General features: G+C 38.0%; 1 protein-coding gene across 2 annotated transcripts in view; it reads right to left on the bottom strand.

Annotated features, from left to right (window-relative positions):
* Positions 1–12,778, bottom strand: part of cplx1 (complexin 1) — a 47,633-nt gene extending 34,855 nt beyond the window's left edge. The window contains exons 1-2 of one of the 2 annotated variants that reach the window (XM_084431085.1): positions 12,673–12,778; positions 11,322–11,434 (exon numbers count right to left, since the gene is read on the bottom strand). In XM_084431085.1, coding sequence (XP_084287211.1) covers positions 11,322–11,352 — 31 coding nt within the window. In that variant the 5' untranslated portion in view covers positions 11,353–11,434; positions 12,673–12,778. Of the gene's footprint in view, positions 1–11,321; positions 11,435–12,456 lie in introns of both variants that reach the window. The other variant, XM_084431086.1, reaches the window with a different exon arrangement.
* Positions 12,779–15,670: the final 2,892 nt, after the last annotated feature.

Raw genomic sequence — 15,670 nt, 5'->3', positions numbered from 1 at the left:
TTTTTGAAGTGGTTTGGACTCCATCTGCCAGCAAACGTGAAGCCAAAAATAGCTAGCAATGATCAAAATGTACTGTAGATACTCGCCTTTGTTCAGTTCAGCCCATCTCCTTTAAGCCACTTAAGGCATAGAAAAAATGTATTACAACTTTCACAAGAGGGGGAAGGAATTTCCCCGTGACAGATGGTGAATGATGTAGCCTGCTGTGTGCACCAGTGGAAGCTGGGGTAATGCTGGGATCCAGTTCTGTCTGAAACCATCATGGTTTTCTGCCTTGGAGTGATGTGCTGCTGGTGACATTATATTATACTCTATTTGACTGTAAAGGTGAAGTGTGTAATTATTCTTATGTTAAAGTGCATTGATGTGTAGTGGCAACTAAGTAAACCGTTCATAGGTTGATGAACACTGCAGCTCTGTGGCCCTTTCAAAACCTGTGATTGAACTATTTGACATATCAGCTTCTGGCTCAGCCAATGGAGTGCTTTTGGGAAACCTGTTTGGAAACGATAATTATTTTAGCATTTAGGTATAGGGCTGTGGCACAGAAATCATATACTTCACCTTTAAGGGTCCATATAGGCACATTGTGGGATGATATTTCAATAAATAAGATATCAAGACCTGTCAGTGTGCACGATATACTGTTCAAAAGGGGGTCGATAATATTTTTTAAAGGTTTTTGAAAGCGCAGTCTTATGCTCACAAGGCTGCATTTATTATTTATATATCAAAAACAAAGTAAAAATATATACTTTGTAATATTGTGTATATATTAATATTGTGCGTTATATTGTACTAATATTAGTACAATTAAAAATACATACATTTTCTATTTGAATGTGTTTTAAAATGTAATTTATTACTGTGATGCAAAGGTGGATTTTCAACATCATTACTCCAGTCTTCAGTGTCACATAATCTTTCAGAAATCTGATCTAATATGCTGATTTGGTGCTTAGGAAACATTTCTTATTATTTTCAATGTTTAAAAATTGTGCTGCTTAATATTTTTGTGGAAATTTTTTTTTTTTTTTTTTTTTTTCAGGATTCTTCAATGAATAGAAAGTTCAGAAGAACAGCATTTATATTAAATAGAAATCTTTTGTAACATTATAAATCTTTTCCTGTCACTTTTGATTAATTTAACCTGTCCTTGCTTACTAAAATAATTAATTTCTATATTTTTTATTAACAATATATATTCTCGAAATCTAAATATAATCGGTTATAATGAAATACTGTTTTAATTAGAGGTGGTACTTTTATGTTTAAATGATTTATGTGTTGCAAGATGCTATTTGCCCATAGAATGGTGTAGTTACAACATTAACCAGCAGGGGTTGAAGCATGCTAACCTGTTTAACATTGGCTCCTTGAACCTGACAAATATAAATACTACAGGTAAAAGTACTCACATGACAGGTCAGGTTACCACAGTATTGCTGATGTATTCGCTTGAACATAGCACCCAAAGAGAACCCAAAGCAACTAGACCAGATTGGATTTCCAAAGAGATCAAATACAGAAGACTCATCCGAATAATTCACATTAATGGGCATTCACTCTGGTAGCATGTTTCTGTATTGTTAATAAAAGGACTGACTTCATCTCTATGGTAATGAGGCTGAAATAGACATCCCATTAAAGAGTGTGATCACATAACGTGGTGTTATTGCCAGCAGTCCAAACGTCCACTGACGTTCACACGTACACTCTGTATCGAACACACACACACTGACAAATGGTCTAGTAGTTCATCACAAAAGCACCAGACTGCTTAATAGACCTCCATGCCAGCCTGTGGGTCATAAATGATTAGCGCTAGAGGAAAAGTAGACAGAAAGTAGCATCTGTGACCGCAGTCACAAAAAGGGATCGGCTCACAACCTTTCCAGGCCTGCTGTAGGATCAACTCTGCTAGGGACAGAAAGTTTGCCAGAGTTTCTTGCTGGGCCGTGACCGCCATTTTGGACAGCGGTCAAGGGCAAGCAGTGTATCGGCCAAAAGTCCTCTGCCCCGTGCCAGCGAGCGATGGAGTTCTCTCGCAGGGATACCGGATAGCAGCTCGGAGACCCAACCGCTAGTGCGTGGCATGTCAAGGTTATCTAACAGCTGACGTCAGCAACCTATTTTTTGCTTGCCGAGGTTCCTTTACGTAATTTGCATCGCAATGAGAACGTTAAGGGTGTAAGGAGTTAACTTTCACTCATTAGTTTGAGATTTTATTTAGAGCCTGTTCAATTCTCAAGAGACATCCAGAGTTTATTGGGTCTGGATCTATTTCTATGCATGAATATTCCTAAATTAGGTCAGACGTCTTAATTCGCGGAGCTAAAAAAACAATCTTAAAACAAGGACATTTGAAAGTTTTTGTCATGCCGGCAGACATATAATAATCTTCACAGAGGAGCTCTGGGATGCTGCGTATGATAATTGTTCCCTGGGCCGGGGCTGTTATATGGCTGAGATTAACCTCGCAATGGTATCATGACACTGGATTAATATTAGGCCGACTGCAGGAGGAAAGTAACAGTTGAGGAAAGAGCTTTGAGAGCTGCCTGTAATGAATCAAAGAAATGAAATGTCAAACAGGTTTTAATAGGGCCATTTGGACAACGTCGAGCCAGATCAGTAGGTACTAAATCATTTTTTTCCCTTATTTTAACTTTTTAATGTCGGGCGAGGAAGTAATGACTGTGAGTGCATCGGGGAAAAGAGAATTAGCTATTCTTTACACAGGTTCTTATCAAATTTAGTTAAAATAAAAGTAAAAACTCTTTCAATTGAGTTCTGATTATCAAATATCAGTTTGTAAGTAGAGATGGTTTAATGTTTAATGATGCTGTAAAGTTGCCATGACAAATGTAAGGACGAGGAGAAGGATGACGTATAGATATAGACAGACAGACAGACAGACAGACAGCCAGACAGATAGACAGATAGACAGATAGATAGATAGATAGATAGATAGATAGATAGATAGATAGATTGTTTTTATTTTATGATAAATTAACAAGATAAATTAACTTAAGAAGCAAGACTTCATAAGATATTAAGATTTATTTTCAGAGTATGCATATTGAAACGAGTAAATTTTGTCTTACTTAGTTCATTTAATTTATTTTGTTTTAAGTTTTTTTTTTTTTTTTTTTTGCAAAACAAGTTTAAAATAAGAATAATTAAAAACTCATTGAGAAGACGTTTCTAGCAGTGCAGCATGAGATGCTGCCCACCCACGACACCAGCATGGCCGGATTAACTGGTGTAACTGGCACCAGTCTAAACCAGTCTAAGCTTACTAATCTTGGTCTTTTCAGCAGGATCATCATTAGGCCGAGATGGAATCTATGTAATGACTTTTTTTTTCTGTGATTATTTGGTTGGAAAGTCTGCAGAAAGCATTTAGAAAGAAAAATGTAACTAAGATGAAAGTGCTACTGGTATGCTCTTATAAATCAAGGTTCTTTACTGGCATTGGTGGTTCCTTAAAGGGATAGTTCACCCAAAAATGAAAATTAGCACATGATTTACTCACCCTGAAGCCAGGTGTATATGACATTCTTCTTTCAGACGAATACAATTGGAGTTATATTAAAAAATGGAAGTGAATGGGTTTTTGGAAGTCCTTCAAAGCGCATCCATCCATCATAAAAGTGCTCAATTTTTGGGTGAACTATCCCTTTAAGAACCTTTAACATACATAGAACCTTTCCATTGCATAAAAGGCTCTTTATAATGGAAAAAGGTTCTTTAGAAAAATTTTCTTCACACACTGCAAAAAAATTTTTTCTTACTTAGTATTTTTGTCTTGTTTCCAGTGCAAATATCTAAAAATTCTTAAATCAAGATGCATTTACTAAATGCCATTAGATATGATGTCTTGTTTGCTGGGGGGAAAAATCAAAATGAAATGAGCAACAAGCAAAATTATCTGCCAATGGGGTAAGAATAATAATCTTGTTTTCCATTTGAATTAAGATTATTTTTATAACCCCACTGGCAGAACATGCACAAAATTTAGATTTTTCTCCCAGGAAACAAGACATAATATCTTATAGCATTTGACTACTTTAGTAAATCCATCTTGATTTAAGTTTTTTGGACTTATTTAGTTATTTGGACTGGAAACAAGACAAAAATACTGAGTAAGAAAATATTTTTTTGCAGTGCACTAAGAAAAAATATAACTTCACTAAACATTCTTTGGGGAACTAAAGATGGTTCTTCAATGGCATGGCTGCGAAAACCCCCTTTTGGAACCTAATTACTAGTGTAGCTGAAAACAGGGATGGGTAGAATTTTAGTTTAGAAGTTCATATTCCATATTATTTTAGGATAATTCATATTTTGCAGAAATAAAAGAAGGAATTTGGTTTTACAGAAACCTGCAACAACAAACAAACTGCTTGCTAATGAAGATAATTTCACTTCCAGTTTTTTCTAGCGCGCTTTGCCGTGTCGAACTGGCAAAGATGTTTTGAAGCCACATGGCACCATGTAGATCCATGGGCCGGTCCAAAGTCATGACTCATCCATTTATAACACACATGAATGGCTTCAGCTTGACCAGATATCGAACCGGCAGTCATTCTGGGGACAGAGCCCATCTGTGCTGTGTCTGTATGTGTATGTGTGCTTATATTGTATGAGCGTGTGCAAATGTGTCACTGCATGTGACTTGGCAACTAAAGGACATCGATTGTGATGAGCAGATGAGACAATGATTTGCAGATGAGCAGATCACAATGTCAATTTGATGCATGCATTGGTGCATTGTGTGCGTGTGTGCGTGTGTGTGTGTGTGTGTGTGTGTGTGCGTGCGTGTGTGTCATGATGGCAGGTGTTTTCTCTGTGTGGAACTGAAAGGGCCATTGCACACATGTAGCCCCTGCAGCTCAGAGCCAGAAACCTACAGCCGGAAAACCTGCCCATGTGTCCTACCATGTGGTCATCTGCTGACCCGAAAGAGAAATGAATTGAGATAGTGAAAGAGAGAACGAAACAGAGAGAGCGCTGTGTTCCACTCCAAAGTGCCCTAAGGTCAGGCACGATTCACAGCAATACTGTTTCTTACGCTACAGGAGGGACAGGAGAACATATTGCATCCTGTCCTAGAGAGCCATTAAAACAGGTGTGAAAGTGTGTGAGTCATTACAGTCTGTGGATGTGTGTGTATAGGTTTACCGTAGACCAGAGTTTGATGTGACCTTTGTGAGAGAGACCCCCCTTTCTAAAATATAAAGGCAGCTTTATTACTTAACGTATCAAGACCCATTTTTTTTCTGTATGAGCAAATATGAATATATACAATAGAATAAGATAATTACAACTTTCATGATTTTAAAAAACAGAATGAAATAGTAGGTAAATGTCATGTAAATATTAAGTAATAATATCCAAAACATTTCTCATCTCAAGTTTTGTGCCGACCTCAGTTTGAAAACGCATGCTGTAAACTACTTTGAAGGCAAAATTACAATATATAACAAAATTGGGCAAAGCATCCCTTTGAGGACGTTTCATAAATATAGTTAAGCCCCTGATTTCCCTCCCTTCGCTCACCTTAGAGGCTCACATTACAATTATAAACTTGATGACTGTCAGATTAGTCCATGAGTCCGGCTCTAAGAGCTCCTAAAAGCCTCATAATCAATTTAAAGTTTGTCTGATTCTGGCAGAAACGCCGGATCTAGCATCTAACCTCGTTCCTCCCTGCAGAGGGATCGGCCCCTGACCCAATCTCAGCTGCTGTATTGATTTCAGCACATTGCATTTACCGTCCTTCTCATTACATAGTTAAAAATCATGCCGACTGAGCACAAGTGATCAGTTGTTTATAGGTCAGCACATAAATCAATAGGCGTCAGCTCTGGTGCTGCACCGAGCTGAGCGTCCTGGCGTCACAGGGTTTGTTTTCCCCTTGCCTAGTAAGATACACAGGAATATAGAGAGACAAACTTCATTATCATTGATGCAAATTGTTACTGTGGTAATTTGAAGGTTTGGCTTTTATCTCATGACTTAGGTCATCTATATGCTAGTGCGAGGGCCCAGACAAGATTTTGACTCATTTGTGTCCAATAAAATGCTCTGAACAGAATGAATGAGTAAATTAAGTCACTCCCTCAACACCACTTGCAACCGTAATGCTAATTTATTGGCTATAAGGCATGAGGCTTTTGATATGCCCTGCCAACACAGGACTTTTTTTTTTTTAATGGAAAAACATGACATAAGTAATAGCTTGTTTTCACGTGATTAATTTGTTCTGTCATTAATGCAAATCTAATTAACCCCTGTGACAGCCGTGATGTGGAATTACAGCACAGTTTTGCACAGCCATCAATTCAATATAACTCAATTTAGTTAATTTCAGTTGACTTGAAGTTGCTTTGTGCTTCTGATTAGGGACATTTGATTAGATTAAGCATTTTCACGACCTATGTTAATGTGTGACCCTTTGTCTGAGCGGCCCGCCAGCCCCCCCGCAGGAGGTGCGAGAGCGCTGGCGCTAGTGTGAAGGTGATCTGATTCAGGTCTGAACGCCTCAGTGCATACAGTTGTTAAAATTGGATTCAGGCGAGCAGCTCCTGCATATTAATGACAACAGGTGTTAATTTAACACAAATGAGAGCATCCCATTTAATCATGAAAATTATATATATACAGTGAGGCCTGAGAGCACATTTAAATCTGTGATTGTCTTAATTTAAACCTGGAAATGAATTAAAAAAATTAAAGCACAGCCAGGCATGTCGAGCTTATTAACAATGCTGACCAACTCTACGCAGGACTCTCTTTCCACTCCAACAAGCTGCTTTAGCCAGAGAGTTGCAAAGCGAGGGAGAAAGGGAGGAAGTGGTCAAGAATATCAGGGTTGAAACATTGCAAATGTGTATGTGCATGCGAGCGATACTGAGCAAAAGATTTGGAAGAAAAGAAGACAGAGCAAATGTGTGTGAAATTCAGCAGGAAAGTGAGATGAGTAAGTGTTAGAGCGTGTGTGTGGATAAGGGTAGACTCCCATTCCGGTTGCTTTCTGGCTGATGCTGCAGGGATGCCCAGGAGATTTCTCTCACATAACCGTGATTAGTCTTACATTCGTGAGCTTTAGTACCGAACTCTCTCGCCACATGCTGACCTGCTGCCTCTAAATCTCTTACTGAGCCAGACAGGCCCATTATTTCACTTCAGCCTGAGCTTTATTATCTAATGTCGGTCAGAATCGTGTGTGGGGCGCCTGTCAAAACGGCTGCTAGCAAATGGAGATTGCCTGTTCCGTGATTTACAGGATCAATCAACAGTGGAGACTCCTAGCACACAATAAACCCACATTCAGCAGTTTTACACTGGGCCAATATAGTCATGCATTAATGTATGCATCCAAAGGATGCAATAAAAGCTTTAGAGCAAATACATACAACCACTTCCATTTATTTGGTATTCCAAGATGCTGCAAGTGATTGGTTTTTCTTTCCAGGATCCATTTGCATAGTAAATTGTGATTGTCCTCGTCTTCCTTGCATATATTTAAATGCTTTTTTGATTTTGCCTTTCCTTTAATGTGTAGCATAGCTTACTATGGAAATTATATATTATATATATATATATATATATATATATATATATATATATATATATATATATATATATATATATATATATATAATGCAAAGACATTTGAAATAGAAAAACTGATTTATAATTTTCTTGTAAAATGTACTCCAATAATCTCTGTTTCAGTTACAACTTTGTAGTCTGGCCATTATTTCCGTGACTTAATGTAGCAATGTTACCACGTTGCACATTTGCCTTCTGGCTGCCTTGGCGCGCCCTTAACCCTTAAACACATACTTTGGGTCTTTATTGCCCCTGGGACGCCATTCACTATACCCTCCTTCTCATTGATTTTTAAAGGGAGCCTATTATGCAAAATTCACTTTTGTAAGGTGTTTGAACACAAATGTGTGTCCACTGTGTGTGTAAACCACCCACTTCTTTTTTTTATAATCCCCATAAATCATAAACAGTCTCTCCAAATGAGCAGTTGCAGATTTCGGAAGCACCGCCCATGACTGGTGACGATCTGCTCTGTTAGATCCCGCACTGAGAGAGCCGCAGCAGTTCGCCATTTCTGTTTCCTTGCTGTAGCAGCTGGAGATACACAATGTCTGCTCCAAAAAAGAAACACACCAAAAAAGCACTACAAATGTTCTGTTAGTGGATGTACCATTGGACATAAGTCTCCATAGACTCCAGGCATCTGAGCCACTGAGAACACCGTGGTTGAATTTCATTTATGAAGGAAGTTTTATATATTTGTGCAAATCATTTTACGCCGGACTGCTTCACAAACGAGGATCAGTTCAAAACTGGATTTGCACAATAGTTGTTTCTGAATTTTTTTAATATTAACATGACGGTACATGCAAGTCGATGAGTTGAATCAACTTAACTCCGCAACAACTACATACATTTATCCACTAACCATTCAGAAACATTCAGTTGCATTCTAAACTTCTAAACTATAACTTCATCCTGAGTCTCTCCTTCAGTGTCTGACTCTGGTTCGAACACTTAAGGCTGAACACTGCTACTGACATTTTCGGACATTTTGGCTGCGTGACATTCTCCAGTTTTGTTGTTGCCCCGAAACACGAGCTGTAAAGGCTCTCCCCTCTTCTGGAAAGGGGGCCGGAAGCAGCAGCTCATTTGCATTTAAAGGGACACACACAAAAACGGTGTGTGTTTTTGCTCACACCCAAACACAGGCAAATTTGACAAGCTATAATAAATGATCTGTGGGGGTTTTTGGAGCTGAAACTTCACAGACACATTCTGGGGACACCAGAGACTTATATTACATCTTGTGAAAATGGGTATAATAGGTCCCCTTGAAAGTTAGACATCAACCTTCTTAGCATCCTCAATATATTTATTATAACAATATAACAAGAACAAAATTCTAAAAGAATGTATGCTTTCTAATAAATTTATTTAGTAAAAAGTGTATAGGGTCGCTAGCAACCCAAGGTATGTAATAGTGCAAGTATATTTTTTCTGGGCAACAATAACAATCTCTGATGACTCAATAAGTGCAATTCTCCTCAATGCCTGATACACAATGACGTGATGTTTCACTCATAATTACTTCAGGCATAAATCAAAAGAATACAAGTACAATCAGCTAAATTTAGGAATGGCTCAGCGATTTACTCCAGAGCAAGTACTGAACGCTATCAAATATTAGTGTCATTGTCACTTGATGATGGATCTGGTGAAGAAACTGTCAGCGAAGACGTTGAAACCAATAGTTTTGAGAATATGGTTGAGATCGCAAATATGAGCCAGATCCTGAATGTGCTGGGAAAAAGAGCTCTGATGATGACAGTGATGATGGTTAAAAGCATCTGCTCAAATTGAACCCTTCCAAGTTTCAAAAGGTAATAAAATATGCTTTATTTTATTATTTTGTAATTGTTATTCAAATATCAGGGGAGTTTTATACTATTACGGCAGTTAGAGATCCATCCGTGTTAGATATAGATCCGGGTCGCTAAAGACCCAAATTTGTAATAATGATTGGGGAAACATTCATGCATTTAAGGGTTAAAGAACAGTTGGGAAAGTGATTTATCATGTTGAGGAGATACTTTTTTCATTGCGAAGACAAAAAAAAAGAGAAGCCAATATCGACGCCATTATTACCACAGACATGATACCATTTAGAGCTGCTCATAAAGTCTTGGGAGCGGAAACCAGATTATGTTATATTTCAGACACACTCTCTAAGTAGTTGACCAATCGCAACAGACTAAGTCAGCTGACCAATCAGAGCAGACTGAGAGTTTCAGAAAAGTGGGCTTTAAAGAGACAGTAACTAAAATTTCCTGCAGATGTTGAGTCTATGTACAGAAGAGAAAAATAATGTGTTTCTCAAACTTGTGATGTAAATGTATTCTAGCAGACCCCAAAAATGTAATTATTAACTTGTAAATGAGCATAAAATGGGCACTTGCAATTTATATCTGATTCTTCTGTGCAGCCAACTGAAAACAACTATGAGTGTCATCATCATTTGCGCAGAACCGAAGCCTGAAACTAAGCTTACCTAAAACGTATTCTCTTGCTGCTTTGCAAGTACTGGTAATTCCTGAAGGAAATGCAAATCTAGTTATGGACGACTTCAAATCTTTAAAACATAATAATCCAAAAACATCTGAAGCCAGGATCAATTTATCTTAGACACGCACTGCTACTCTTAGAAAAGGACATGAGAGGATGAGAGAGGAAAGTTGGGAGTAAACAAGAAACCGGGGACCACTCTTTCTTCTCAAGGGTGAAATCCCTTTCCGTACAGCTCAGTGGATTTCACTCATTTTCTGTATCGACGGAGCAAGTGGACTAGGGCAGGACCCTCATGGGCAAAGCAGCCTGCAGCTGGTTAATGAAACAGGTCGTACGCCACCTTTTTATAGCACATCCATGCTAATAAACCATCAGTCCTGCTCTCCTGACATCCCTCGGGACTGGACTGTCAATCTCTAAGTGCTTTGACGAGCGGAAGTCCGCACAGAGTGAGACGGATACAATCCTCATTAAGAATGCAAAGGAGATTAATGAACCACATTTAGATGCAGTTCTGTTTGGACATTTAATGCCAATATTTATGGAATTATTATCTTTTTGATTAGGCTAGGCAGAGCACATTGTCAATAGTTATAGTGATTCTAGTGGGTCTGCATAAAATATGTCTTGCAAGAATAATTAAAATGGAAATAATAATAATGAGCAAAAAGATTAATCAACAAAATGTTATTAAATAATAAAATATAATATTAAATAACATAAGTGACCTCCAGCTAGAAAACAAACCTCTATATCAAGAAAACAACAGGCAGCGTGCGGGTGCTGCGGCAGATTCTAAAATGCGCGAAGACTCACGACCTCTATCTGTGATGATACTGACCTGCCCAACAGATCAGCTGCTTTCTAACCCATCACAAGATTATTCTAAATTACCTTGTTTGAATTATAAGATAAATTATGCTAGAATGAGATAAGTATAAAGGAAAAAGCAACACTTGGTTCTCTTTCTATATGTGCATGGAAATACAAAAGCAGCGCATGACAAGCAAGAGAAAAGTAATGTATAAGACGATTAAACATAATTGGTACTGCTATGCAAGCATACATGAGCGTGTAGGTTCGGTAAAACTAAACTGCTCCTAGTCATCTCTCTCTCTCTCTCTCTCTCTCTGTGTGTGTGTGTGTGTGTGTGTGTCATGTTTGGAGAAACGGGACAATCTGAAACTTACCTCCCAACGCTTGCTTCATAACAAAATTCATGATGATGGCTTTTTATTCCTGCCTTCTTCAACCAAATATTACATTCAGGTTAAGCTTTTCAAGTAGTTCCTCGTCGCCAGATCTACAATGTGAAACAGACAATTACTTAACTGCAAAAAAAAAAACCCCAAAAAACCTTAGTTTGTATAAAGAGATATTCACTATAAAAAAGCACACACAAAAACAAAATATATAAATATATATTAGTGTAACTCAATATATATAATATAATATAGCGATTTTGTCATTAAATAGTGTGTTTGAATTGATTAAACCCAGTTATTTTTGGTGTTATATATGAATGCATTTTTATGTTATACGACAAAACATTACTAAAGGCTGTAATAACAATGACTGCATGGCATATACAATACTATCCAGTCGATCAATTCTCAAGATGCGACATATGAAGGACAGTAAAGGTCAATATACCTCGCATACAGTTCACACAAAGTGCAGAGTTGTAAAATTACCACGGGCTACCATTAGTGGCTTATCGGTGCCTGCATGTAACTTAACCTTCACTAAGAAGAATAGCGTTAATGACAAGCTCCGGGACAAGCATACATCGTGTACATTTGAAATAAATCTGCAGGGAGCGTTTGTTCTTCTCGCGGGGAATGACAACATTACATTGCAACCTGAATGTCAAATAACATTTGAGGAAAAGCCGTGTTGTGATGATCTTCTCTAATTGATAGAGTTTAAGACTGTGAATCCTAGAATGTAAATTTAATTAATATTATGATCCAACGCATGGCCCCTTTCCCTTAATCTGTGTGTAAACTTTCCCTCGTCCATCCGAATCGAAACCCACACGCTTATAGTCCGAATGCACCGACTCATCGGCTGATGAGAGTCCGGATGAATCTCGTACGTTACTGTGCTCCTAGTACCTTCGTACGCCTATAAATGCGTTAAAATAGCCCGCTTTAGTATTTACTCCCTTTCCCGATAGGTGCCGAAAACAAAATCACTTCCTCGTTCATTGAAGCTGATTTCAGCACCATCGTTGGCGGACAGCTCCCGCTCCATCCCACATAGAGCAAAAGCCCAACGCTCGCGTTCCACATTCAAACACACACACATAAAGGTCATAATTACCTGCACGAGCGAATTCAAATGTTTCGAGAAGCTGAATAACTCCTCAGAAATGAAAGTTGAGCAGTAATGATACAGCGAGGCTTTAACTGTTCGTTCCTAACATCTCTAGTTTCCAGGCAAAAGAAGGACGTCCTTGTTTCTCTTGTTCAGAGAGGCAGTGTGAGTGTGTGAGTGTCTGTGAGGGGAACTGCAGCTGCTGCTGATAAAGGCACTCACCGAATCACATGGAGAGCTCCCATCTGAAGCGTCCCATGTTCTGAGCGATCAATTTTTAACGACTGTGGTCGTCGTGGGTAGGTGTCCTGCTGTATGTGTCCATTATATGCTTGTGCAATCCCAAAGCAATTCCAGCTGGGATGAGCTTATTTAAAGCACATTGCAAAAGTCTTGTAGCATGCAAATGGGAAATGCATGGAAGGTTATACGTATAGGCTGCGGTGCAATGCTTTTAGTGCTACAGTATGATTGAACGATTAAGCCGCCGGTTGCTCGGCCTCACCTCGATTCGTCCTTGAAGCTGTTGGATGCGACTCTCTGTGTTTCCCCTGAAGAATGATTTAAGAAAGTGTGACCGATATGTTTACCCCGTGAGCGTTAGGAGTGCTGGTGAAGTGGTACAGATGTGCTTCTGGCTTCAATTAGTAGGTTGTGTTGAGTGCAATTCTCATAATAGTTAATGAAACCATCTATATCTAATAAACCATTATATCTTATATAGCCTACTAATATATATATATATATATATATATATATATATATATATATATATATATATATATATATATATATATATATATATATATGTGTGTGTGTGTCTGTGTGTGAGGTGGTATTATGTTTGACCTGATTAACTATTAATACAGTAACTGGGAATATTTTGCAAAATATACAGTAGTAGAAGCACATTCGCCCTTAGAAGTTGACCTTAAAAAAATAAAGCAACCTATATTAGTCTGTTTGTTGAGTTAACTGATCTAACAACTGAAAACTTTAAAACTTTTGTTCATCTAATGAACTTAAAAATTCTTGTCTTGACGACTAAAGATTGTTTAGTATTTAGCAAGGCAAGGAGCTAACAAACCTTGTTCTGCCATCATTATGTTTGATTTTCAAAGCCGAGGAAGTCATTATTTGCCTCTTAAAACTATAGAGGCAAACATATTACTCTGATGGATAAATAAATTAAAATGCACATTATACTGTACGTCAACACACAAATCTAAAATACGGTGAGGTCAACAAAATGTAAATTCTGTAAAAATATGAAATCAGAACCATATCCAGCTAAGTATGATGTATATGTATATTTTTTTAGTGTATGTGGCCATCAATGAAGAAAGATGCCGTTTGTGGCAGCAGGGGCTGAAATATTTAAGACCACAACGGCATGCTTTGACAAATTCAGTGAATAGTTCTCCCTCAAAAGTGATTATTGTATCAACCCAATGCCTTATAAACATAACTTATAAACACTCAAATTCTCTCCAATTTCTTGCCAATTCGACTGAAACGGCTTGCCAGATTCATTTCCATCAGACAGTCAGTAAATGGAAAGTGGGCATCTGTGGGTCTCTGTGTAGTAAGAAAAGTTTTTCATTTAATTCATGTAACCCGAGAACAAGTAGTGAGGTGGGTGAAGCTTATCCAAGGTTTAAAGTGAAGCTTTGACTGTTAGATCAGTCACACTGCCTTTTGTCCCATGATATGACAAGAGAGAAAATCCATTCTTCCATCTAATCTTAAATGTGTATGCAAACAAAATGCATCAAGTGTTAAGTACACAGACCCTGCAAACTTGATCCGGAAGGCTACAGGTAAAGTGGCATATCGCAGCAGAATTTACAGCGCACGCAGTTGTGATACATCATCGTTTACGATTTGACCTTCCTCTCTGCCCTTCTGCACTGCAATATTTTATCTAGCTTTGTATTCAAATACACCGATTTGTACTGACGCGAGAAGAGAAAATGATTCACATATGGGGGAGTGAAGGCTGGTAATAACCTGGATTACAGACAGCAGTGGGTGTCAGATTCCCTGGGAATTTTAAATTTGACATTTTGAGACATTTCGCCTCCCACCGCGCTGTTACAAACAGCAGTGAAGGAGCATTCAGCTTCAATCAGCGTTGTCGCCCACACAAGAACCTCACAAATGCTAAACACTGCCTAAATACTTCACTTTCTGACCAAAAGCAAGCAAACAATTGTGACTAGGACTATTGCAGTGTGATAACGATGAAGAACAGCTGTGCTTTTGCAGAGTTTTTTAATGAATTAATGAATGCTGCATGCTTAAATCAGCTCCTTAAATTAGAGATTTATTCCCCACATCTGTGTTTATCTGTGTTGGCTTTGTCTCTCTCACTTCAATCTAAATACATTAAAATGTAAAATGGCTTTGGGGTTGAATTGAGTAGCATTATAAAAACAGCCTGTCACACTTTAGCAGCCTTTGATTTCTTGTCTCGATTGGTCGAGTTATTGCTACCTAGAATTGGAGATGGCTTTTGAAAATTGTGACATTACAGTCACTATCCAAACCATCCATCTTTGTCGTTTTTGTCTAATGATGATGGTTTTTCAGCGACACACATTTTCTCATAGCAGACAAGTGAGCCACTGAAAATAGTCTGATATTCATCCTGATTGAATTCAGAATTAGTTTTTAGCCAGCATTCAATTGATTTTGCCACCTAAAATCCATTTCATTTTTAAAATGTTGCAAGTAGTAGCATCTATTTAATGTCCCAATTCATGGCCAAATAATGGAAAAGTAACCAGGATTCACTCATTATTGTGTAAACAACATGAGCATCATTTCATTAAAGCTCTCGTGTCCTTCATCATGAGCCGCTGTATTGTTTTCATTTTTTAAATCACGCTTAAGGGAACAACCTGTACTTTAGCTTACATTGGTATTAACAAAGATCCTAGGCTGCAAAATTGTCTGAATCATGAACTGTAGAAACCCAAACACCCACGCATCGTATTTTATAGCAGGTACCGCATCCTCACCCTTCAAAGAGAAAATGAAAAATAGAGAGAGGCAGAAAAGACAAAAGTGTTTACTGAAGTAATGGACGTTCTGACTCATCGTTCCAAAGAAACAACACCGATCCTGGCTGTTAATCTCTTTTATAAAACGCTCTAATACTCAGGATATTTTCAACAGTCTACTGAGTCTTCTGTGTCCTAAATATGAAATTGTGACT

Source organism: Rutilus rutilus (assembly GCF_951802725.1).
Source record: "Rutilus rutilus genome assembly, chromosome: 14".
Taxonomy (NCBI): domain Eukaryota; kingdom Metazoa; phylum Chordata; class Actinopteri; order Cypriniformes; family Leuciscidae; genus Rutilus; species Rutilus rutilus.
Note: the sequence above shows the minus strand (reverse complement) of the source record. Positions and strands in the feature narration are given on the sequence as shown.